The 27118-nt window shown below is 41.9% G+C and overlaps 1 protein-coding gene across 2 annotated transcripts in view; it reads left to right on the forward strand.

Annotated features, from left to right (window-relative positions):
• Window positions 1-27118, forward strand: part of CAMK1D (calcium/calmodulin dependent protein kinase ID) — a 409667-nt gene that overhangs the window by 318014 nt on the left and 64535 nt on the right. For both annotated transcript variants that reach the window (XM_006117098.5, XM_075926019.2), the window contains exons 4-5: window positions 11382-11520; window positions 26198-26324. In XM_006117098.5, coding sequence (XP_006117160.2) covers window positions 11382-11520; window positions 26198-26324 — 266 coding nt within the window. The remainder of the gene's footprint in view (window positions 1-11381; window positions 11521-26197; window positions 26325-27118) is intronic.

Below are 27118 nucleotides of genomic sequence, written 5' to 3' on the forward strand. Positions count from 1 at the left end.
TATAATATTTTTATAGTAATAAACATCCTTACCTGATTATTAACACCTTAGGTTACTTACTGGCACTGAGAGAATTTTAATTGATTAATTATATTTGCAGGAACCCAGGCTAAATGATAATAAGGATCCTTTCTGGACCTGAAATCTATGAATTTCTCACTTTTGGCTGTTTGTTCATTGTCTTTTTGTATTTCACTATCTTGGAACAATGCGACTAGAGCAGCTAGCATGTCTTTCCTTTGGGATTATATTTCCTTTTGTTTCTCATGAACTTGCACAGTGAAAAGGAAATTTAAATGCAAACAAAGTTTTCATTATTTTTTTTAAATGAAAACACTTATATCAATAATAGTTCTTCCATTTGATAAAAGTAATATTTAGAGCCTGAACTTCCCGGTAATGCCTCTTCAACTCTCTTAGACCATTCTTATCTCACCTCATTGTCCCAGCTCTGTACCTGATGGGCTAAGTTCTTTTGTTGGTTAGAAGAACTGTGTCATAAGTTAACCATACGTAGAATGTATGGGCCTGATCCTGCTTCCACTGAAATCGGTGTGTTTTGCCATTGACATCAATAGGAACTGGATGAGGCTAAGTGTTTAATGAAAAAGAACACAAGCTCTCATACATAGTCACAGGTTTATGTTTTAGAGAGCTTACCCTAAATGCCGTTTTCATCACTGACTTCTTTCATTGGCACTAGAGCCTTTAGGCTTTTATTATGATTATATTGCTTTAGTGCTGGAATTCTCAGTGATGTCAGCTCATTCCCTGCCAGCAAGACTGCACTGTAAAATTCAGAATGGCAATGTGCCTTCCAAAATGCTGGTTGCTTATGACCTGTAGTCTTAACATGCTAGGGGTACATCTGCACTGCACGCTTATTTTGAAATAAACTATTCCAGAATAGTTATTCTGAAATAGGTTATTTCAAAATAGAACATCTGCACTGCAGGGAAGACTCAAAATTAGTCCAAGGCAGGCTTCCTTAATGCAGATGTGCTATCTTGATTTAGAGCCCCAGGAGGCACTGGGGAGGAATAACTTTGGGTACATCTAGACTACAGGGTTTTGTCGACAGAAGTTTTGTCGACAGATACTGTCGACAAAGAGCGTCTAGACTACATTCAGTTCTGTCAACAAAGCAAGCTGCTTTGTCGACAAAACCCTGTAGTCTAGACACAACCCTACATGCAATAACACCTTCTGTCGACAGAAGGCGTTATGCCTCGTAAAATGAGGTTTACCAGCGTCGACAAAAGTGCTGAGTTCTGTCGACGTTATGTCGACAGAACTCAGCGGTAGTGTAGACGCAGGTATAGTTTTGTCGACAAAAGTCCACTTTTGTCGACAAAACTCTGTAGTCTAGACACACCCTAAGAATGGCCCTCAGGAGAAGCTATTTCATAAATAGCAGCAGTGGAGCATCTACACATGCCTTATTTCGAAATAGCTATTTTGGAATAGGCGTTATTTCTCATAGAATGAGGTTTACAGTCTTGGGAATAAGCTCTCCGTTATTTTGAAATTATTTTGAAATAACAGAACGGCTGTTTAGACGCTCTCATTGTTATTTTGAAATAACACTAGTTATCTCAAAATAATGGTGCAGTGTAGATGCACCCTAAGTTGGTGGAGCAAAACACAATTCCAGGACTGCAAATTGTACTATATTTACCACTGTATTCTACAGTGATTTGAAAGGAACATCAGAAGATTAAGAATTTGGTGAGATGACAAAGATGCCAATGTGAAAGACTGGAAGCAAAGATATTCAGAGTTGCCTTCATAATCCATTTACCCCAGTAAACTGTTACAGGTTGTACCTCTCTTAACCAGGACTCTCTGGTATGGCAACATCCATGATCCGGCAGGACCTCAGATGTTCCTGGATCACAGAGTCCAGGTATAGGGAGGTCTGGCCACAGGGCAGGAACAGCAGGGGGATCCAGGGGCAGCAACTAAGTCAGGGGCCACATGTTGAGTGGGGGCACAAAGGGGCGGATAGTGCAGCAGGGAGATCTGGCCTCTGTGGCTGAGTGGTAGAAGGATGCTGGCGGGAGAAGAGGGGGGGAGCAGAGCTTGGGGGCCCAGCCCTAGCAGCATCCAGGGAGCTTCAGCCATGTCTCTCTAGTCTGTGTTCTTTCAGATACCTGGTAGATCACAAATGGTCCCCATGCCAAATGCTGGATGGAATCCTGTGGAAACTAAAGGCCAGATTCTGAAACACAAACTCATACTATTACCTGCACTACAGTATTTCCACTGAAATCAGTGGATCTTTTCATATAGTAAGTTACCATGCTCAGTGATTCATAGAATCTATGAGTCTATGTTTCATAGTAACCTGAGAATTTGATCTTAATTTAAAGCCAAGAAGTTAAAAAAATGGAAAACAATAGATGTTGACTGAGTTAGTAATTTTTCATTTTAAGAGAAATCTCTGTGCAGGGTGGATTGATTTAAATCAAGGTGATTTAAATCACCAAAATATCATTGACTTATATCGAATTTCCCACTGATACTACTTCACATATTTCTTCAAAAAAGGGGGCAAATTTGATCACTAAAACGTGTTAATTTACAGCTCAGTACAGCATTTTACAACATCTAAGAGAATATACTTAGTGTGATTTTTATTAATTTAGGAAATAGTACATAATACTGATTACCTGTATCAAGCTACATATGTAGCAAAAGTACGTTAGAAGTGATAAGAATTAAATGATACACACAAACACAATAACACTTACGGTTTATTTAACTGAACTTTAAATGTTACGTAAATGTTTCACATATGTAATAGCAGCAGTCTCCTGGGTTGGCTGATGGCTGGCCTTACACTCTTTTTTTTTTAATTTTCAAATGTTATTAACTCTAGCAGACAAGGCCTCAGAATAGTAAATGTACAGTGTCCTTAAACTTCTGCAATTAGCTCTCATCATTCCCATCGTCACTTGGAGGCAGATCTGATTCCAAGTTACTGAGAAAGTGACTGTGCTTAGAGTGCACTTAATTTTGGAGTAAGCCCCATTGAAAGCAGGTATAGGATAGGGTTTGCCTGGGAAAGCTGAATTATGCTAAAGTAAAACAGGGAATAGACTTAGGCATCACCATTATGACCTGTGACCATGATGTTCCAAAATAAGAGGCAAGTATTATGTAATATAAAATAAGAAAATAATAGTGGCAAATAGCAAGTCTAGATTTCTCTTACTGCAGCTTTCTGTACTGTATACTTGAGTGACAGATTCTAAACCTAGTTAACTAATTAAACAAGCTGTAAGGATTAGCTAAGCTAAACTTTTTTTTCTAGCAACATCCAACATAGCAAACAGCTTGGGAATTTACCTGTTAAATCACATTTATACGCGTGTCAGCCTGGGACCTACTCCCACTAAGGCTTTGCAGTTTAAATGTAGTGGGAGCCAGGCTGCCTGTGCGCCCGACTCTTACTACATTTAAATTACAGAGTCACAGTGGGTAGCTCCTGGTCCGGCATGAACCTAGGACAGAGGTTGACTAATTGACTAATCATGTAGGTGATACAAATTGTATCGACTACCCGATTAGTCAATTACCTGCCTCTTAAAATCTCTCATTCAAACTGTGGTCTTGAAGCCAAATCCAGATTTGTTGGTTTCGATCTAAGGATCTAGTTCAGCCTGTCTCTGTTTTTGGCAAGCTTGAGTCAAGTTTTGCACAAACTGGTCAAACTGTGATTTCAGGTCGAAAACATTCAGGCCTATGATCTGAAACCAGAAAAAAAATTGGTGATTTCAGCTGAATGTCACTTTGCTTGATTTGAAGCACATTAACTGAAACAATGGATTTATTCAAGGGAACCTTCCATCTTCTTAACGAAGCAAGCATCTAGAGTCATAGAATACTAGAATACTAGAACTGGAAGGGACCTCAAGCGGTCATCAAATCTAGTCTAACACCTCTACTTATAATATCTTCTGTTTTGACGCTTTTCCTCTTATAAACCTAGAGGCTTTGATTTGGATCTCATGCCAGTTTTATACCTGTTTATCTGAATGGATTTCAATAGAGTTGTTCTTTATTTACATTGGTGTGAGAGGAGAATCAATCCCGGTTTACCATAGGATCTTGAACAGCCAGTTACTCAAGCCTTCATTATGCACAATAAACACAAGCAGTAGCAATCTGTGTCAGTACATCCTTATGGAATTGCATATTATTTTGACACACATTGCCTGTTATTCATTCTACTACACCTTTTCACAGACTCAGAAAATATGCAGTATTAATCTGTTATCTTTCCAATAACAGCTTTTAATAGCGATCCTCCACTGTCAAATGCATTTTATCTTATGCATATTTAATTTGACTGCACTGATATATATTAATTTAGATCCTCCTTTAATATTCTCTTTTCTTATTATTTCTTTTGTGCATTTCTTATTATTCCAGTTGCTGTGTGCTAGCTCCCTGGAGATGTGCATGTAGATAGTAGAAAAATGGGTGAAAATACATATGATCTATTTCAGCAATACCAATATATTGTTATTTAATCGGCAGAGAAGAAAGGAAATAAAAACAACGGAGATCTTCAAGGACACTGTGAAGATGTAACATTAACTCCCTACTCAGGAGATCAATACAAATGTCTAAGACCTATGCTGGGTGGCTGCTAAGCAGTGAATTTCTCTCTTACCACATAAGTACAAAACCATATTAATATCCCCCTTGTCCTTCCTTTTCCTTCCTCCATTATATTTTGAACTCTCACTTGTTTTGTCATGCTTCCTCTCGCTTTATGTAATGAAGAGCATACAGCCCATGTCTTTTACTTGGTTTTGTGGGGCACCCACAATTTGTGCTAAGAAAATTCGTAATCTTGTCTTCCAGCTGGCTAAGAAGACTGCGGTGGGTTATTTCCCAGTTGTGGGGAAAACGAGTTGAGATAGTCCATGGATACTAATAATAGAATAGAAGTAATATCCAGCTCTTATATAGTTTTTTTTACTAATAGATCTTAAAGTGCTTTTCAAAGGTCAATATCATTATCCCCATTTCACAGCTGGGGAGCCTGAGGCACGGTGTGGTGAAGTGACTTGTCTAAGGTCATTCAGTAGGCTATTCTGACTCCTACTCTGGTATGTTTACAATATAGACCATTTGGAACAATTGTTAAATGTCAAAAGCAAAGTTCAGTTTACAGTGTAGCATACCACTTTCAGAAAATGGCTCTTTGTTCAAACATTCTGCCAGACATTATTCCACTGTCTTGGCTTCAAGACATTGTGTACTGGGGTAAGGCACCTTTCCTAGCAAGGGTGGTATTGTGTTTGGATGGGGAGTCAGGCTCTCCTTTTATTCCTGGCTGTGTCACAAACTGTGTGACTTTAGGAAGGTAAATTAATGCTGGTGTCTTGAGTTTCCCCCTGGCTGAAAAAATTGAGATAATATTCATTCTGGGCTACCTCATGTGCATTATCAGTGACTGTTACAACAGAGTTTGATAACCTCTGGTGGATGTTGATGTGGAAGTAGAATGTATCAACTTCATTATTTTAACCCAAACACATGCCAGTTATTAGTTTTATTCATTTCAGTACAACATCTATCCTGGAACTAAAGGCCCACCACCTGTCTATGCAGATATTTGTATACATCTTCTAACTACAACAGCAGAATAGCTCACATCATCCTGTGTGAAATAAAGAAGTGTTATTATACATTTTACAGATATACCATCACCAGATGGTTTACAGGCAAACCAAAGAGAGATCATGTCCTGCACAAAGTCACAGGAAGTCTGGGCAGAATTATCAATTGAACCCCTGTTTTCTGAGTTCTAGTCCAGTGACCTAATCACAAGACTGTTCCTTGTCTCCTTTTAAAATAAATTGTTAGCAATGACTCATCAGAACCACTGAACTGACACAGGACCGGACACAAACCCCTTTTTGTTTAATATGTATCATACACCCCAAAGCCCTTGTGTTAATGTTACTCCAGATTCCTGTAACACCTGAGCCACTGCCAGGGTTAAAGTGCCTTCAAGTAATCATGCTTAGCTGTTCTCGTCCTGCCATTTTCTTTGCACATAGACAAAATCAGAATCAGTGAAGAGGGAAAAAATTGCCACTGCTTTAAGTCTTGTGCAGATGTTTGGTAAAGTACATCCAGTCAGATTAGAGAGTGACAGCTGCAAAGCAGAGAGAGTCTACTCTTAGGCTCACACATAGCCAGAAACTGAGAAGTGTCTCCTTTCATGTCCATCTGGCCAGGAGACTACACTTCCTCCTCTAAGACAAGGGTCCCGCTACACTGTCATCTCCTCCAGCTTCAGCTACTGCTCCTCTTGCTACATGGGGCAGAATGTTACTGTCTCGGAAAGTGGGAAGTTTGTTCTAGGTTCTCAACTGGCCAAATAGCCACATGTGGCTAGTGGCTAGCTTGTTGGGCAACGTGGCTCTAGACCCACCAGCAGCTCATCCTATAAATGACAAAGACCCAGCCAAACAATTTGCTGTGGGGCTTCATGAACACCTTGCGCTCCCTGCTCGCTTCAGGACAGAATGCAAAGTCCTGGTATTGATGTAAGGGGTTGGGTTTCAGCTATTGAAGGGTCTTCTCACCCTCTACACCTCTCCAAGAGAGGGATGATGCAGCTAGAGAGACCCAGATTTAGATCACCAGGTGCTGGGGGCAGAGCATTTGTGGGGGCAGAACCCCTGACCATGAAGCTTCTTGCTTGAAAAGACAAGGTTGTCCATTCTGAGGCGTATTACATTAGTATTGTTACGCCAATGTAAATACATCATTGCAAACCCATAGTGTAGACATGCTGCATCAGTATGCAAAGTGGCTTGTTCTGGTGCACATTGCCTTGGACTTGCAGCACAGGTAACTCATGCAAGACAAGGATGTCATATGCTAAATGTTGCGTGTGTACTTGGGGTCACAGTCTTGCCCTGAATCAGTAAGAGCTAACTACCCATGGACTATCCATCTTGTATGTCTGAATTTCAACTCTATTTTGCAATGTACCATTCAAAAGGCTAAAAAATATTCCGTGTGTTGAAAACAAATTATAAACAGATTGAGCCTATGTCCAGTAGATTAACTGAACTGCATTCAAGTTAGAAGAGCTTTTGATTAAGAGGTGAAGGACTTGTGGAGTGTGTGTGTGTGTGTGTGGGGGGGGGAAATCTCAAGTAATTCTGATTAAACATTGTAGGGAGTTATTATCTCTGGGAGAGGGGGAGGAGAGAGACCTTGTACTTGAAAGCACATGCTATAAATCAGGGTTTAGTAAAGCAGTATATCACAGGAATAAAAACCAAGAAACTGTGTCAAGTGCACAATAACGCACACAGAGATTTCATAAAGAAACATGCTGTATTCAATCACATTATTGCGTGGACTAAATTTTCAGTTCACTGAATCAACAGGGTACAAGAAGTACTGGGGAAAATATGAAAAGACTGTCAGTTAATAAAAGCCAGATTCAATAATACTGTATCTACCTTTTGCAGATGGAGAAATTCTTTGTGCAGCATTTAGGGGACTCTTCCATAGCACGGTGAATAGTGTCTGGATGGATTTTATATTGAACATAGATCTAAAAGCCAAGGATTTTCAGTAACATTCTGTGCAGTACTGAATAGCATCTGCCTGTCCACTGTATCAATTCACATTTCATTATAGCTCCTATAATGACAACCAGACAAGTCAGCTATTTGTATACAGAATTCATATAGGGTGAGCATTCAGGCACTATGCAAATGAAGTGCCTAGGATTGAGAGTGGATAAAAGTTACTGCAACCCAGGCTATGTCTACACTACAGAGGGGTTTTTTTTTCAGAAAAACGGCCATTTTCCCCAAAAAACTTCAGTTTCGTCCATACTGCAATCGCGTTCTTTAAGAACAGAGGGGTTTTCTGACATTGGTAAACCTCTTTCTATGAGGAATACGCCTTTTTCTAAAAGAGCTCTTTCAGAAAAAAAGGTGTGTGTGTGGATGGGGAAGAGAGAGTTCTTTCGAAAAAAGAGGAAAGAGGAAAAAGCACAGGTGCCTGGTGGCCACTCTGTCCATAGTAATCACGGCTTAAATGCGAGAGAGTCCATTCAGTGTGGATACTATCTTTCGAAAAAGCAGATAGCAAAAGGGCACAGAAAAAACTATGTGGATGCTCTCTTTTGGAAGAAGTTTTTTCTGAAGATCTCTTCTGGAAAAGCTTCTTCCAAAAGATGCCTGCAGTCTAGATGTAGCCCCAGAGTGTGGAGTTTTAGCACGTCTCCTCCGCAGCTGCAGCAGCCATAGGCTTCCATCCTGGCTGCCCAAGCTAGATGTTGTATCCTTGAGAGCTACATAATTGTTGTATCATGCACGCAAGGTACTAACAAACTTCAACAGGACTTTATTTACCAGAAGTGGAGCCTCTTTACAAAGCTGCTGCATCCCTCAGTAGCTCTCACTCAGCCCCTTCCAATCTTCTCTCCACTCTTTCCTGTTTCCTGTGCTTCCAGACTCTCAACAGCCAATGGTCCCAGTTCTAATAATTACAAGCAGCATCTAAAACTCCACAATAATGGATCCTGGAGCCCCTCATCCAGCTTGCTTCCCAACTACTCCCATTGTGCTCTCCTCTGTTTTAGTCTGTTACTGTGGACAGTGAAAAGGGAGTGGTGCATAGGGAGTAGAGAGAGCCTCTGTTTGACCACTCAGGCTCTGGGCTTTCAGCCCTACTCTCAGTGTAGAAGCACAAAGTTTTGTAAGTGATCTCAAGGGGACACACTGAGGGCCTGATCCATAGCTCATTGAAACCAGTGGGATCCTTTTTATTTACTTCACTGGGCTTTGGACCAGGCCCTCCGTGAATTTCGCCTCAGGTTGGAAAACTTCAGCTTAGTTTCACTGGCTTGTTCAGGTTAGTTGCTTATTAACTAATTGGTGGATTATTCAGTTTAACTAGCTGTTTTCTCCTAGGTTTCATTTCAGTTTCCAGGTTGACCATGTTAATTTCCAGGAGCAACATTCTCTTCTGTTTCAGCTGCTTACTCTCTAGGAAGTGACCTCATATCATTAATCAAACAGATTATTGCTTGGAGTTCCCTGCAACTGAATTACCTAGTGTTCCTGTATTGTAAAGGTCCCTCCCCATGAGCGCTGAATGACTCTATTATTTTCTCTTTATTAGGTTTGTTTCTAAAGAAGGTTTCAGTGGGTTATTTATTATATGTTTAGTAGTTCAGCTTGCAGAAAACATATTACATCAATTTTATTATTTTAATTTGTTTGCCTGTTAAAATAGAAATATTTTATGTGTCCTGGTGGGGCAGTTAAAGTTTTTGCTGACAGTTTTATGATTTCAATAGCTCAGAGAAGTCCCTCTTTTTTTCACAGAAAGCTCCATTAAAAAGTTTAATATGTCCCATTCTTTATTTAAGATGAGTGTAGGAGTATATTATTTCTAGCAGATCACAAGGAAAGCATAATGTAATATAAGTATAATATTGGGATGGTTACATTTTATTTTTATTTTTGAATTATGGAAACTTTTCTCAGTCTGTGTCACCTGATGCAGAACTGATCTCATTATCTTTGTACTCTCATTAATAACTGCTCTGCCAGGATCAGTCTGAAGCCAGGCTCGCTTAAGTGTCTTGTAACACAAACGTGTGTCTCAGTTGTGATCTATGAACAAGTAGGAATGGGTGAAATGATGAAGCCTCCCTTTTCTTGTCTCTAGTAGGAATAACAAAGCAATGTAGTGAATCAATGTGCACAAGGTGTCAGACATAATTACTGTATAAATCTCACAGACTAGTGCAACCCCCTCTTTTCTTCCTGGGTTACTCAGGAGCAGGCAATGTTTTTAATATTAAAGGAGGGCCTAAGTATCCCAATGTTGATGTTGAATAGTTGGGGATCCCCTATCCATCCTTTTGCTGCAGTGCCTTGCTTCTAAAGGAATATAAAAAGGCATTGCCTCCACCTGGCTGGCCCCTGTACACACTTAATGGTGTGCCTTGGAACCTCCAGGAATAAACTTATTCCAGTAATAATCTGGATCTAACTCCAAAACAACAGTTATAAATAATATACATCTAACGGGTTAAATTAGAATTGACACACCTTTACTTAACTTAAAGAGACAGGGTTTAATAGACTAAAATTGAATAAAATCAATTGACAAAGTACACAGAAATAAATGAAACACTTCTCTAACTGGCATTTACACTGCCATCATTTATTCCACCCCAGAGTGTGCACTCCTCAGGATCTCAGAGCCCCAGACACTTGCTTGTATGGGTACGCTTGAAGATCTGCAGCTAAAGTGGAGACAGAACTGTGCAGGTTGTGTGTGTCAGTCCAAGCAAGGCCACAAGCTGCACAATCCCTCTGATACTGGAGCTGGCCCCACCAAATACCAGCAGTTCTGGTTCACTGGGCAGATCATTCTGCCTCTCTTTGGACCCAGATTCAGTCTGTCTTCTGTGCTCCATCCCAGACAGCACTTTCCCAAACAGCCGCCGTTGCTCACAGGATCTTCTATGCAGGCTGTTCTCAGCCACAGGCACAGCCAGTTTCTCCTTTCGAGGGACAATCACCAAGAACCCCTGAAGAAGCCTGCTAGATCAAAGCCCCAGCAGGCTGTCAGCAGCAAGCTCTAGCTTCCAGCAGCAGCTCCTAGACTGGAAAAGGCTCCACGCCAGCAACCTGGTTCCTCTCTCTAAATTAGAGGCTACCAACTCTCTCCCTGCACTCCTTGGAAGAGAACAACAGTTTCCCTCCTTTTTCCAAGGTATCATGGGAGTTGTAGTCTCTAGGGCTTGATTGGATCCTCCCAGTACAAGTTAGAGGCGCCTATAGAAAAGGGGGCCTGCACTAGGAAAGGAGAATAGAACACTGCCCTCTAGTTCCAAAAACACTGAAGCATGACTCTAGCTGGTAACTATAGTAAGCCCCTTATAATCTTCCTGGGCCAGCCACTACATGGCAATGTTAGACTTTAACTTATATACACAAAAGTGCATTACAACATTACAGTATCAGAAATGCTTCCTGTCCACTCTCATTTACTCATTGATCTTGCTGGCCTAGGAATGTGTAACTATCCTGTGCTAGCTCTAGTGAGTCTGACCTGTTATTTTTTTTTGGCCCCTGTCTGAGGCAGGATACTGAACTAGATGGGCAATTCTGTTATAGTACGGTAGTCACAATGTTTTTTGTGTTATTACCTTATTGTTTTCAATCAACTGCTGGTCCCACTAGAATAGTTTCAGAGTTAAAAGCAATCTGCTCAACTTCTGTGCTATGGGAAGCCATCAACATTCAACCTCGCTTGGGTTTGCCTTTGAGAGTTCTGAGTGTATCTCCACACTATTTCATGTTTTCCAGAGTGTCTGGAGGTGAGCTTTTCGACCGCATAGTAGAGAAAGGATTTTACACCGAGAAGGATGCAAGCACTCTGATACGGCAGGTGCTGGATGCTGTGTACTATCTGCACAGAATGGGCATTGTGCATCGCGATCTCAAGGTAAGGCCATTCACTTCCTTGTATCTCCAGATAGTCTAAATCTTAAACCTTATTACATTAAGCAATATATAGATCAAGCAGTCTTCTCTCCCCACTGGATGTTACAGTTCTTAATACACTCTCAAGCCTGGGATCAGTCTCCTCAATTGAAGTGTTTGTCTTTCCAGTGCCCTTGATACTTCTAACATAGGTAGAGAAGGAGGAAGGCCCAGGAATGATGCTACTGTCTTTATTTTATAGCCTCAGTCCACATGCTTGGAAAATACTAGCCCAGACATGTGCTGGTGGGCTTTGCTGAGTCACAGGTTAAGCAAGCACCCTGGTATGATCTTGTGCAATTGTCACTGAATTGTAAATCCCTTGATTACAACCCATCTGCTGATTTACAGTTGTTGATCACCCTCTTGAGAGTGGTTTGCCTCCTTTGTATGTCATTTGAGAAACTACCACATATTTAAGTTCTGACCATACAGAAAAACTCCACAACTTAATACAGATAATGAAATACATATTTGGACAGAACAGTAGGTTTCAGCAGATCATGACCTTTCATATGATATCTTACATGGCGTGCTTTGTATGAAATATAATGTATTGTATGATGGGGTGAATATGGAGATTCCAGGTTGTTGCTTTGTGGTAGAGAATGCCACAGCATTAATTGTTAGAGAATTGGTAAACATTTTCCAGTCAGTCCCTCTTTATGGTCATTCTGTTTGAGCCAGTGTTTTTGTAAGTGCTTTCTGTATAAGCGATTCTTTTCTGAAGAACATGGTGTAATTGTATGATTTTGAGATTAGTTGTTGTTCCTCGCTGTGTGCATGTGTCATTATAGCCGAGTCTTTCATCCCTTCTATTCAAGAAATAACATTATTTCTTCATGATTTCTACCTTCCATTTTTATGCTGCTATTGAGCTGATAATCAAATATTTCTTTGTTGATGTAATCGTGTACAGAGCTAATAAAACCACTACATTTAAGGCTTGGGTACCCTGAACAATGTAGTAGCAGAAGGCATATTTTTAATAAACAATGACTGAATATATATATTCAGTATTAGGGCCACAGCATTATTACTTAATGTAATATAGCAATTTCAGTCAGCTACATTTGCATCCCTAGTTCGAACTAGGGAGCAAGTGTAGATTTACCCTAGGACTGTACTGACTTTCCTATGCTGGTGTACCCCTGACAGGTATGAGGCCTTGCCAACCCTGCAGAGTAAGTCGATATAAGTTAGGTTGATTTATTTTCCATCGACTGACCTCAGGATCTGTGCTGTTGGTAGGATATGCTTTCTTGTCAGCCCCTCTCTTTGCGTTGAAGTACTGAAGTTGATAGGAAAGTGCTCTCCCATCAACTTGCTGCATCTTCTCCAGACCCCCACTATATTGACACTGCTACTACAGTTGCAGCATCACCAATTTAGTCTGTAGTGAATACAAGCCCTGAGACTGAAACTCAGTCAAGATTAAAACTAGTTGGGAAAAGTCATGAAAATGTTTTCAATTTTTCCTGGTGGCTTTTTTTAAATATTGAGTTCATAGAAATTAAAATATGTGCAGTTCAAACTATTGTACCCGGTCTCATGTGGGTTGAAAAGCAGGGCTGTATGGAGAGAGGTGGGATTTCCTGGTTATATTTTGAATTTTGAAATGTCAACAGTATTTTGAAATTCAAAAAATTTCAGTCAGCTTCTAGTCATCAAAGAAAGTGAGTGGTGATTATGATGGATGGGCTAGTGCTGTGGTTCTCAACTGGTGGTCCATGGATCACTGGTGGTCCATGCTGACTTTTTCGGTGGTCCAAGGAACATTGTCCAAAGTCACATGGCATGAGCAGGCGCTGTCGTTAGGCTGATTTTCACCATGTTCACAAGTACACGGTGCGTCATCCATAGCGTCACATAGGATGCATCCGTGCTATGTTGCCAGTAACTTCCGTCTGAGGCTCTGAGTGTCAGTGTAGCTGCCGCCATCGTGCTGTGCGGTTGCTGTCATTCATCCTGTGCTACATGTGCTGTTTTACAGATGTGGTGTAGTTTATAATGGCAACAACAGGAAGAAATGTCAAGCGCAAGTATTCGGAGGACTACATTGAATTCGGCTTCACTTATCAAAAAAAAGAAGGCATGGATTTGCCACAATGTGTTATTTGTTTCAAAGTTTTGGGGAATGACTCAATGAAGCTGGCTAAGCTCAAACTCCATCTCAAAAAGTGTCACCCCAACTTGTTGCAAAAGGATGAAGATTATTTTGAGCGTCAGTTATCAGGTCTGAAACGGCAGTGCCTCGACTTAACAAGTGCATTCTACAATAAGACAAGCAATGCAGTGCGCACTTCCTTCATTGTTGCATACAAAATTGCACAGGCCAAGAAGCCTCATACCATTGTAGAGCAACTTGCGCTCCCCTGTACAAAAGAGATGGTACAGCTTGTTCTTGGTGAGGAAGCAGCAAGAAAGCTGAATGATATATCTGTCTCTAATGACACAGTATCGAGACAGATAAAGAAGATATCACAGAACATCAGTGAACAAGTTGTGGATGAAATAAAGAAGTCTCTATTGTTTGCCATACAATTGGATGAATCGACTGACATCACATTGTGCTGTGAGCTATTGGTGTTTGCACGATACATGGTTGAGGGAGACTTCAAAGACGAGTTTCTTTTTTGGAAGACTCTTGATACCACCACGAAGGCTCAGGATGTGATGGAAATTGTTAACAATTTCTTTGAAGTACATGGCCTGGATTGGGTAAATCTTATGGGTATCACCACTGATGGTGCACCTGCCATGCTGGGCTCAAGATCGGGCTTCCAAACACTGGTGAAACAGCGCGCTTTAATGGTAACCGGAGTTCATTGTTTCATTCATAGGGAAGTTTTAGCGTCAAAAACATTGCCTGATCAATTGAACGCCATTTTCAAAGGGTGAATCACATCAAATCATTGGCTCTGACACCAGGCTGTTCAAAAGATTCTGCCTAGACATAGGTTCCGACTTTGATGTGTTGCTGTTCTACACTGTACGGTGGTTGTCAGCAGGGAACGTATACTCAACAGAGTTTTTCAATTGAGAAAGGAGTTGGATTTATTTCTCCAGGCTCAAGGAAAAGAAGAATTCTGACATGTGACAACGCAGTCAAATTTAGAACTTGTGTATCTTGTCGATATTTTTGGAATCTTGAACAAATTGAATCTTCAGCTGCAAGGGAAAGGTGCGAATCTGTTCTCTCACCAAAGCATCAGCAAGGCTTTTCTTGACAAATTGGAACTCTGGATCGTAAGAGTTGAAGGCAATAATTTGGTTCAATTTCCATATGTGGATGCCATGCTCGGGGAAAAGGAAGCCATTCGGACACAAATTCTCAATCATTTACGGAAGCTACGAGACAAATTCCAACAATACTTTCCAGAGGTGGACAGGACAAGGGATGGATTATCTCTCATCAGGAATCCATTTACAACAGATGTTAATAGTGTTCCAGAGGATCTGCAAGAGGAATTCTTGGATCTGAAAAATGATTTTGCGGCTCAAGATGTACCAGCAGTCTACCATAGAGAAATTTTGGGCCAGCGTGACCGGCAGTTACCCAAATCTATCAGCACATGCAGTCAGATTTCTTTTGCCATTTCCATCAACTTATATGTGTGAGACTGGATTTTCGTGTTTGTTGCACGTTAAGTCCAAACAGAGGAATCAGCTTGCAGTGGAAAGCGATATTCATTATGCATTATCAGGTACCACTCCAAACATTGAAAAGCTTGTCAGTGAGAAGAGAATCCAAAAATCTGTTAGTAAGAAATAAATTTCAAACCAAAATGTTCGTTGTCTGCTCTTTTTTATCACGTCTCAAAAAGGAGGTGGTCCATGAAAATTTTTTGATTGGCCTGGTGGTCCATGGATTGAAACAAGTTGAGAACCACTGTCTTAGCTTAATCTAGTGTGTCAACCTTTGGAGCAAATCACTGGCCTGAATATTGAGTTCAGCTGTATTCCACTTAGTTAAGAAAGTAGCTTAGATTTGTTGATATTTATGATGGAGAATATTTGTTTGCACATATATATGATTCCAAATATGGAAAGAATTCTTGATGCAAAGGAATACAATTTGGGCTAATTTGATCCAGGTATTGGTAGAACTTGGGAACACCACTATTAAAAAAATTGTCCTTCAGTTGTGTGGCACCGCACTTCATTAAGTTCCAGCTGGAGCATCTCTAATATATCGAGCATGCAATAGAAAAGATTGTGCTGAAAATTACAAACTCTTCTTCATGGTTCTGAATTCAGAGACTCATTTGTGAAATTCTCTTCTAAGTTAAATAATTTTGCCCATGGTGTCATCACATTGAGTCCCAAAAGTGTCACACAGTGATTTTAAGGTAGGTAAAGTTACTCTGGGAAAGTTCCATCTTCCACAGATGAAGTTTAGTTTCAAAAGCATGAATGTTGTCATAGTATTCTATCTCAACTTGGTTAGTTTCCTGCGTTCTTGTGTTGAGTGAGTTCAAGTGCTCTGTAATATCCACCATGAAAGCAAGGTCTTGATGCCATTCATTGTCCTGTAATTCCCTTTCTGATCCATGAAAAGGTGGATCTCACAATGCAATTCAAAAAAAGGCAACAAAAATGGTTAAGGGTGTGGAACTATTTCCAGATGAGGCAAGATTAACAAGATTGGCACTTCTCATCTTGGAAAAGAGATGACTAAGGGAAGTTATGACTGAGGTCTGTAAAATCATCACTGGTGTGAAGAAAGTAAATAAGGAAGAGTTATTTATTCCTCATAACATAAGAACTAAGGCTCACCAAATGAAATTAATAGGCATCAAGTTTAAAACAAAGAAAAAGAGGATTTTCTTAGACAACGCATAGTCAGCCTGCAGAAATCTTTGCCAGAGGATGTTGTGAAGACCAAGACTATAAAAGAGTTCATAAAAGAACTAGATAAATTCACAGACAATAGGTTGGTTGTCATTGATAGTTTGCATTTAGGACTTCAATTTCATTACAACCCAAGTTTTCTTACCTATCTTTGAGAATGCCCTGTTTTTGGCCAGAATGAGAGCTCTTCTTCAGTCCACATCGAATTTTTTCAGAACATCCAAAAAATTGATAAAAGAGATAATTTGATGATGTTGTGTCCATGATTCTCAAAACTCCTTTGCTACCCACATGTTCTCATCAGCTCCATGAATGCGCACTGCTAATTAAGATCTGTCATTTACATCTGTGCTTTCATCAATTGCAACTGAAAAAGCAGCAAAGGACTTTGCTTTGTCCAGCACTTAACTGTTCCAATTCTTAGCTAACTGTTTTCTTGGCAATTTTGTTTCTTGAGAGGCTATTTTGTAAAAGCTTCCCACTTGTAGGTTTTTATCATGAAGTTCCTCAAAAATTCTCCCTCGGAAAATGGTTCTGATGACACAGTTATTTCACAGGCAATCGCATCACTTGCTTTAACAGCAGGATGAATCGCTTACATGACAAGCATTAGTAAATACTGATGGTTGCTTTTTCAACACCTGTGCTAATTTAGAGTATTTATCTTCACATAATTTTCTTGTGTATTTATCATATTTCTCATCCTCATTTACTTTATGGCATCTTTGAATGTTGTATTCTTTTACCACAGCTTATCTCTTGCTTACATATCAAGCATGTGTGTTTTCCATTTATGTCCACAGAGAAATATGAAATTCTCCATTTTTTTAAATAAAGGACATTTGTATTCTTTTATCTTTCTGGATAAAGATGTGATTATCATGTGTTACTACTTGAATAAAGAAATGAAGGAAGGGAACAGTAAAAGAAGAGTATTTCCCTTTTTTGAAAGGATTTCAAAGGATTTTTTTTGAAGATTCCCCTTTAAAAAAATTATTTAAAGGGGAACCCATCAGCTGCCGGAGGCATTCATCCTTTGATTTATTTGAAGTTTCATTTTCTTTGACTTGCTAGGTAAGGTATATAATCTCCCACCAGTGGGCAAGCGCTTTTCACTGTTATTTCTTCTTGCCCCGATAGGTACCAGCTTCCATCAGATTTATGCTTCTTCTTCGACTGGCCCCGTGGGTGCTCCACTCTAGGTGTCGGGTCCCATCCTGGCGCCGCGGCTCAGAGACTTTTCATAGCCGTGCTCCACCGGCTCGCGCATGCGTGTTTCCCCAGAACAGTGTTCACGCCTTTGATCAGCCGCTCACAAGCCGGCAACTGTCAGTTCCTCTCAACCACCTCACGTCGCGGTTGGAGCTCCCTGAACTCTTTCTTCAGTGATGTTTTTAGATAGTTCTCCATCTGTAAATAGTTGAAGTTTAGTGTTAGTCGTGTTCCTGTTACTTGTTGTTCTGTTCAAAAAGAAAAAAAAAAGTTTTCTCTCAAAACCACTTCACTTTGAAAAGCGCTGCAACAAAGCGCTAAAGTAGTGAAATTGACAACTACCCAAAAGGGGGATTACACAGGCATTCAGTTTCTCTAACTGTGCTGACAATGCCTGGATCAACTGGCTTTAAAAAATGCTCAGTGTGCCGTGAAGCCATGCCAACGGCTGATGGCTATGACACTTGTATCAGGTGCCTGGGGGAAGCTCATGTCCCCGAAAAGTGCACCCATTGTCGCAAGCTAACCTCAAGAGCCCAGAGGGAGCGGGAGATGAAGACAAGGATGTTAATGTTCGGCAAGGCATTGCAGCCTGACCCAATCCCTCCTGCAGCCACAAAAACCTCTGAGCATAAAAGGAGAGCGGCTTCTCCGGGACCGGCTGTCTCAAAAACATCAAAGCCGTCCCCAACACGCTCTCTCCCTGCGGCAGCCACAACGTCAGCAGGGGCTTGCAAAGTGACTCCGGGGGGTCCAGACAACTTGCTGGGACTGGCATGAGAGAGCCCCCACCACCGAGAGCGAGAGCGGCTTCAGTGCCGACATCAGGAATGGTGCCACAGCTGGCCAGCAAGTCTGCACCAGCTTCAGCTGTGCGCTCCCTGAAATTGACAGAGGCACCGGTGCCGCAGTTGACCAGCCACTCTGCACCGGCTTCAGCAGCACTGGCTGTAACGGCACCTGCCTCACCGTTCCCGATTATGATGACGGCACCGTCCCGTCCAGCACTGGTATCCAAGGCAGAAGACTTCGACGCCTCAGCCTCGGCAACGTTGTTAGCCCCGGCACAGGGCATTCTACCGGTGCCGGCATCAACGCAGTAACAGCTGATTTCCCCGGCACTGCTTCGTTTCCATTCGGTGCCTGGCTCCCCTGTGGCTGTGGGGGTGGATGAGACTTCAAGACCTAGGAAGGCATTGTCAAATACCCACTATAGAGACAGGTCTCTTTCTCCAGCTGTTTCACCAGCAAGGCATGGTCGCTATCGTGACTATAGTGTTTCTCCTTCACAGGTCACGTACAACCGGCGTAATTATAGGGACGCAGTGTGCTTAGAGGCAGGTCGGTCCCGTTCACGATCTTGTTCACCCGGCCGATCCTCAAGATATGGGTCTGTTAGATGCTCTCCATGTCGCGTCTATTATATTCAACATGGTAGTGCACGCTTGTCTTCTCACTCCTCCCCGTCGCATTCTGAGCCGGTATTATGAGCGCTATCATAGATCATATGACAATCATCCCCAGCATGATCATACACCATCATTGCGTAGGGGATCTTCCTGCATCTGCCAACCACTTACCTCAAAATACTTACCTCACCAATCACAGCACCTAGACTCACACACACCTTCTCCATCTAAGAGTCCAACGATCCAGCTAGATCAATCCGAACTGGAAGAGAGACAGTTGTCTGAAGCAGAAGACCCTAAACCAGAAACTTCTCCAGCAGACTGCTCCTCGTCTTCCCCGGATGAGGCGATATTCCCAGATGACATCTCTCCACCAGATAATCTGAAACAATTTCAAGATCTCTTCAAATGAGTGGCAGGTATGCAGGAAATACAGCTGACGGATGTTCCAGTTAAAAGGCACCATCTCTTGAAAAATCTCCACCCACAACAACATGCAAAGGTCGCGTTACCGATTGATGATGCGATCATGGAAGTGGCAGATGAGATATGGCAAACCCCAACATCGGTTACACCTACGAGTAAAAAGGCCGACAAAGTATTTTGTACCGGCAAAAGGATTGGACTTTTTATTCAATCATCTCCAGCCTAACTCATTAGTAGTGGACGCAGCGCAACAGAGGAGTAAGGCGCCACAGTACAGAAATACACTTCCGGACAAGGACAATAAAAAATTAGATATTTTTGGTAGGAAAGTCTACTCCTCAGTCACACTGCTACTACGCATTGCAAACTATTTGGCCCATCTATCCAACTATAATTTTGATACTTATTCAAAATTAGCAGAGCTACTGCACCATCTCCCAGACAACGAGAAACCACTCCTGAAATCAATAGTGCAAGAAGGGTACGCATCATGTAGCACTGCACTACAGATTGAAATCGATGTGGCTGACACAGCGGCTCAAGCCACTGCTATAGGTATCGCCATGAGGAGATCATCATGGCTTTCATCTGTAGGGGCTCCAAGGGAGATGCAAAGCAAGGTTGAGGATCTACCGTTTGACAAGCTTAAGCTTTTTGTGGCAAACACCGATGAAGTCCTTCACTCGGGAAAAGACTCACACACACACCACTCTACGTACACTTGGGATGTACACACCTTCCTTCAAAAGTAGACGTTATTTTCCTTACCAACGGAGATATGATTTTAATTTTTTCAGACAGCAAGCACGTCCCTTCAGCAACCAAGTTGGGAGGCTGGAGACCCATTCTAGACCTTCGAAAGTTAAATTGGCACCTTCGAAAGCATCGTTTCAAGATGGTAACCTTACCAACTATTATTCTGTCATTGAACAAAAGGGATTGGTTTGCAGTCCTCGACTTTCAGGACGCCTATTTTCACGTAGCAATTCACGTGGCTCACAGGCGTTTTCTTCACTTCCAATTGGGGGACGAGCACTATCAATACAGGGTTCTACCATTTGGACTAGCGTGTGCTCCCAGGGTTTTCACCAAAACATTAGCAGTGGTCACGGCCCACCTGCACAGACTGGGGGTGACAATATTCCCCTATTTAGACGATTGTCTCCTCAGAGGCACAATGTATATGGAAACGTGCCATATGGTTTGGACAGTATCCGACGAGTTTGCTGCTCTGGGCCTTCTCATAAACGTAAAGAAATCATCACTAGTTCCATCCCAAAACCTCGTTTTTATAGGATCACGGCTCGATTCAACCATGGTGCGAGCATACTTACCAATGGAACGTTTGGTGGTAATCAAAGATCTGGTACACACTATGGTGCATGCTCCAACAATTCCCACATGCGTCTGTCTACAGCTGATGGGGCATATGGCTGCAGCCACCATCGTAGTGCGCAACGCAAGATTACGTTTTCATTGCCTCCAGCACTGGTTAGCCACGGTTTACGTTCCAGCGATACACAGTGTTCACAGGCTGATAGTGGTGCCACAGTATGTCCAGGAGTCCCTACAGTGGTAGGCCAACCTGGCCAATCTTCTCGTGGATGTTCCATTTCATCGCCCACAACCTATAAGACAAATAACCACAGATGCCTCCTTGACGGGTTGGGGAGCTCACATGGGTAATCTCATGGTCCAGAGACGCTGGTCGATACAAGAAATGCTACTGTATATCAGTGTGCTCGAGTTGAGAGCGGTGCATCCTGCTTGCAAGCATTTTCAGTCCCAGATACGGAATACAACTACCAGGATTCTAACAGACAATGTGGCGACCATGTTTTACATCAACAGACAAGGAGGTGTCCGATCTCGTTCTCTTTGTGCGGAGAGCGTCTGTTTATGGAATTGGTGTATCCTTAACAACACCATTCTAGCAGCATCTTATCTACCAGGTGTCGACAACTTAATAGCGGACTCACTCAGCAGGCGTTTTCTACACGACCATGAGTGGGAGATTCACATGGATGTTGTTACTAGTATTTTTGTTCAATGGGGATTTCCGGTGATAGATTTATTTGAGACAGAACACAACTCAAAATGTCCTGCCTATTGTTCAAGAGCCGGAATAGGATGTCATTCACTGGGCGATGCCTTTCTTCTCCACTGGGGAAGATCATTACTATATGCCTTTCCCCCAGTGGTCTTAATTCCCAAGGTTCTTGAAAAAAATCAACACAGATGAAGCCCAGGTAATCCTTCTAGCCCCGGCGTGGGCTCGTCAGCCTTGCTTCTCAATGCTCCACCGCATGTCAGTGAGAGCACCGTACCCTCTGCCTTCTCTTCCGAGTCTATTGACCCAGGACAATGGATCTCTCAGTCACCCGAGACCCGAAGTCCTGCACCTCACGGCATGGATACTTGTTGGTTTACGGACTCCGAATAGTTCTGTTCTCAGCGAGTCAAGTGAGTGTTAATTCAGAGTAGAAAACAATCTACATGAACCACTTATACAGCTAAGTGATCCAGATTCCAGGCATGGTGTGCGGACAACGATGTAGACCCTCGATCCACAACCTTGTATATTGGAATACCTCTTGCAACTACATGACAGCAGTCTGGCAGTTGCTTCCCTACGAGCATACTTGGCAGCAATTAATGCATTTCATCATAAAGACGAGGATGTTTCTTTGTTTGCTCATCCTATTACAAAAAGGTTTTTAAAGGGGCTCTCGAATCCTCAGAGGTCCCCTCCACCTTCGTGGAATTTGGATCTAGTTCTAGAAACTCTGACTCGTCCTCGTTTTGAGCTGTTGGCTACAGTACCGTTGCGCATACTTACTGTCAAGCTCCTATTCCTTCTAGCCCTCACTTCTGCTCACAGAGTGAGATAGCAGCTTTTATGGCCTTACCTCCGTATACAGTTTTTTCTAAAGACTCGGTGACATTGAGGACTCATCCAGCGTTTATTCCAAAGGTTTCTTCTGATTTCCACATAAATGAGCCGGTAGTTTTACCATGTTTCTTCCCTAAACCCCATACCTCAATGCAAGCAGCGCCGTTACACTCGTTGGATGTGAGAAGATCCTTAGCGTTTTACATTGATAGAACGTGGGATTTTAGGAAAACAGACCACTTGATAATATCATTGGCACACCTTTCAAAGGGACAACCTCTAACTTCTCAGCACATCTCGAGACTGATATTTCATGCATATCGATGTGCCACTCGTTACGAGGAAAGCCTCTCCCTTCTCTTCCAAGGGCTCATTCGACTAGGGCAGTTGCTACTACTACAGCCTTTCTCAGCGGAGTGTCTTTTTGTGACATCTGCAGAGCAACAACATGGTCTTCTAATGTGACTTTTATAAAGCACTAGGCTATTGTTGATCAGTTTGCTTCAGACTCTTCAGTGGCTACAGTAGTACTTAATCATGCTGGTGGTTTTGATTCCGGAGCACTCCGATTCTGTCCTGGGTGCTGCTCCGGAGTCACCTAGAGTGGAGCACCCACGGGGCCACTCAAAGAAGAAAAAGAAGTTACTCACCCTGTGAGATAACGATTGTTCTTCGAGATGTGCCCCGTGAGTGCTCCACGACTCGCCCTTCCTCCCTGCTCCGGAATTGTTTCTTTGTTTTCTTTCAGATGAGTGGGTGAGAGGAACTGATGGTTGCTGGCTCGCGCGTGGCTGATCAAAGGTGCAAATGCTGTTCTGGGGAAGCATGCATGTGCGAGCCGGCGGAGCACGGCTATGAAAAGTCTCCGAGCCGTGGTGCCGGGACGGGACCCGACACCTAGAGTGGAGCACCCACGGGGTACATCTTGAAGAACAATCGTTATCTCACAGGGTGAGTAACTACTTTTTTCCCAGTGCTTCTTAAACATGGCCTGCGGTTCTACATCTGTATGCGAGGTTTTGCTGTATTACTGTGCGAGTCAAGACTACAGGAGTGTGATTTGCAGAGTATACTAGTGTGTTGTGCTCTAACTCCCTATGTGAAACCTGCAGTCTTGCTCTAAATGTTCCTTAGTGTGCATTGATCTAGTCCTGTTTGAAATAGGGCTGCACCAATGTACACTAGCAGGGTCTGCACAGAGATTAATGTGTGACACACTGTTGCATTCAATGAATCACACTTTCATAGTGTGTCATGTAGCCTAGCCCAAGAGTCACAGGCCAGATGAAACAGTACCATGGGCTAGATTTATCCCTTGGGCTGTACATTTGACATTCCTGTGTGATGTCAGATGAAAGCCCAAGGATTAGGCAGTGACCGAGTTGTGCAAGGCATTGAAGTTGAGGAACTCATGAGGTACCATGTGAACATTTAGAAAAGCAGTACACACAGCACAGCCAATTATGTTTTGTTTTTCAGAGGCCCTGTTTCCTTTTTAATCTCAGCCCCTTTAGAAGACGCTGGGCAGAGTCCTTTGTTTGCTTTCCCTTGTGTGTAAATGGGCATGTGAGGACAAGTGAATAACATTATTTTCTATCTACTATGTATTAGTCTCACAAATTAAAGCGCAGCTTTGCTGCTCTGTGCTGCTCTGATGATACACAGCAACCAGAAAACTGGCTTATCTACTCTCTATAGGGTTGCCAGGTGTCTGGCATTGACCTGGACAGTCCAGTATTTTCGCCTCCTGTCCGGTAAAAAAAATTCAGAAAATACCTTACACCTAAAATGTCTGGTATTTTCTGATTTTTTTTCCCAGCCAGGAGGCAAAAATTCCGGGTGCTTACTTGGTTCCACAGGGGAGCTGTCTGGCCTGGAGCAGGAAGACAAGATGGCGGATGGCTGCCGGCAGCCTGTTAGGGACAAAAAGCCTCAAAAGCATTTCTTAAAGGGGACGTGCTTTTTTTTTAATTTTTAAATTTTTTTTGTTTAACAACTCTCGGGGTCCTTTTTTCATCTCCCCCTTTTTTTTCTCAACAGAATTTTTCCCTGGTGGTTTTTTTGGGGGGAGGGATGCGCGGCGTTCGGTATTTTTTGCTAAACCATCTGGCAACTCTAACTCCCTCTGTTTCATATAAAAGGGGAATGTCTAGATGGTATGGAGATGGTGTGATGGCTCCTTCACTGCTCCTCCTCCCAATTCAAGGGAAATAATCCAAGAAAGAGGGAACATGGCCAGAGTATCCTTAAACTGCAGTGATCATGGCTGCCCTGTGAACTATTGGCAGTCCATACAATTTAAAGCAACCTCAGAGCTGCTGTACATAGTTGCATCTAAGGACCCTGTGGCCCTGTTAGCAATAATTCTCCTCTCTGCCATGTCACCATGCCACACTGAGCTCAGAAAAACAGGTTTTAAGGATTAGGTCCTAAACATTTAATTCATTCTCTTCTCCTCTGCTATTTTTCAGTTTCTGGCTCAGTGAGAGTGCTGTTGAAGTACATTAAGAGTTCATAAGCATCTGAGTGAAACGTAAAACTGTGTCTGACTTCCTGAGTTCTGCAATAAGATAAGGTGTCAAATTCAGCCCTACCCCATTGCTGTTGACTTCAGTGGAGATGCCTCCTCCAATCCCACTTGCCTGTCCCACCTGTCTCATATAATTTCCTGGAAATCCACATCTGGCACGCATATTGAGTTTATAGAAGAAATGTGTTAAATTGTGGCAGGAATTTGTACCCATTTATTGGCAGAAACTGTTCCAATATTATGTTAGTAAGCTGGTTTTCTCATGCTGTAAAAAGGTAACAAGTTTAAGGCCTGCTCCCACGCGTGTGGATTGTTCACAGCTTCCCTGGGAGCTCGGGAAGCAGAGCATCTCACAGAGAACCTGGAGCAGCTTGCAGGCTCTAACCCTTAGCAATGGAATCACCCTGGGAGGTAAAACCTCAAATTACATTTTCCAGAAGTGCACTGTACGTAGTCAGAGCTGGGTTGTTTGTTAATAACATAACAAATTATTAAAAGCAGGTGTATTGGTTATTTTGGATTAGCAACAATGTAGCCTATTGGTGTCTGGGGTATGATTTTCCCCTAAAAGCAGATTAACATCACTGCAACTTCATGGAGCTTAGAGAAGAGACTCCTGGTTTCTATCAGCACAACCAGGCTCATAGTTCATTATTCTCAGTAATGTTGTTTTTCTCTGATCAACTGGAGCCGAATCAACATTGGTGAAAATCCGTTAACTTTAATAGCATTTAATTTACTCTTTGATCTTGTTTTTTCCCACAGGATATATATAACAATTCTCCAACATAAATGGGATTTTTAAAGTACAGCTTAACCCCCTACTGCATTTATTTAAAATGTTTTGAATGTTCTACACAGTGCTCACCATTAATACTTGCATATAAATCAACCCTTCTGTTTGATCACCATAAAGTGAAGAGACTATCAGTGTATGAAGGTAGATAAGTTCCTTTATATCTCTAATCAGGAGAAAGAAAGGAGCCATAGTGCCTGCTTGGGTTATCAAGAAAAAAGGCATGGCTCCAGAGATGGTACATGCAACATCTGAAAAGTTGCATTTATTGCTTCCCCATAGAATGAAGTTCTGAAGCGTTGCATTTATTCCTTCCCCATAGAATCCTTCTCAATCCCAAGAACAGCTTGGCTGATACTGGCTTTGAAGAATGATTATTAGAGGAATTGGTTGAAGGTTCCTAAGTATCCCTCCTTGCTTCAAAAATGGAATATTCTAAATGTAAAGTATTAGCCAACAAACATTATTCTGTACTCGACTCATATATTCATAACTGTGCATCTCAAACTTTTCTTCTAGCCTGAGAACCTGCTGTACTACAGCCAGGATGAAGAATCGAAAATCATGATCAGTGACTTCGGCTTGTCCAAGATGGAGGGTAAAGGAGATGTCATGTCCACAGCATGTGGGACCCCAGGATATGTTGGTAAGTGGTTGGTTCATAACTACCAGCAGTTATTCCAAGGTACTTTAGAGAAGCCTAAGTGAAAATGGTGGTAATATAAGGGAGTGCTCTTTTGTTCTCTGGCGTCTGTCTGTAGTAGATGAAAGATTTTGCACAAGTTACATTAGTGTTTTCTGAAGCTAGTGCTTCTCTTTGTTGGTCCTTTTCATCTATTGTGTTCTGATTCTTCCATTTATTTACTTCCGTGGTCAGTGTGCGTTTTGGGATTAAGATCTAGAACTGTATTCCTTTAGAGGGTGAGCTGTCTTAAGACAGTGCCTGCTATTGAACTGGAAGTATGTGAATCCATTTCTTTTTTCAATCATGTATGAAACGGAGGCACTTTAGCTTAGGTATCATTTTTATTTTAATGATAAAAGATCAGATTTTCCAAATTCCTTCCAAGAGAAGTATTAGTAAGTAGCATGGATGAGTCACATTAATTCTCATCCAACAACACTGAGTAGTAGACTCCTAGAAACTAGAGATGGAGAATGCTATGTGTAGTTCAGTCCTCTGTGAAAGTGCCAGATTGTTTCCCTTTTAAGCTCTGATGCTTTGTCCAGTCCAAAGTGTTAACGTACCTGAATGCTGTTTTGCACTGCTGGTCAGATTAAATCCCCTCACCCTTTTACCAGCTTAGTTTTAAAATAATAATTAAACAAATACTGCAAACTATCTTTGCAGGTTACCTTTTTAGAAACATTATTTAAAAGACATTGTACATTTCAGAGTAGCATGCAAAATGGCAGTAGTAGTATGTCTCCATACTATAA

Source organism: Pelodiscus sinensis, chromosome 1, assembly GCF_052426305.1.
Source record: "Pelodiscus sinensis isolate ZL-2025 chromosome 1, ASM5242630v1, whole genome shotgun sequence".
NCBI lineage: Eukaryota > Metazoa > Chordata > Testudines > Trionychidae > Pelodiscus > Pelodiscus sinensis.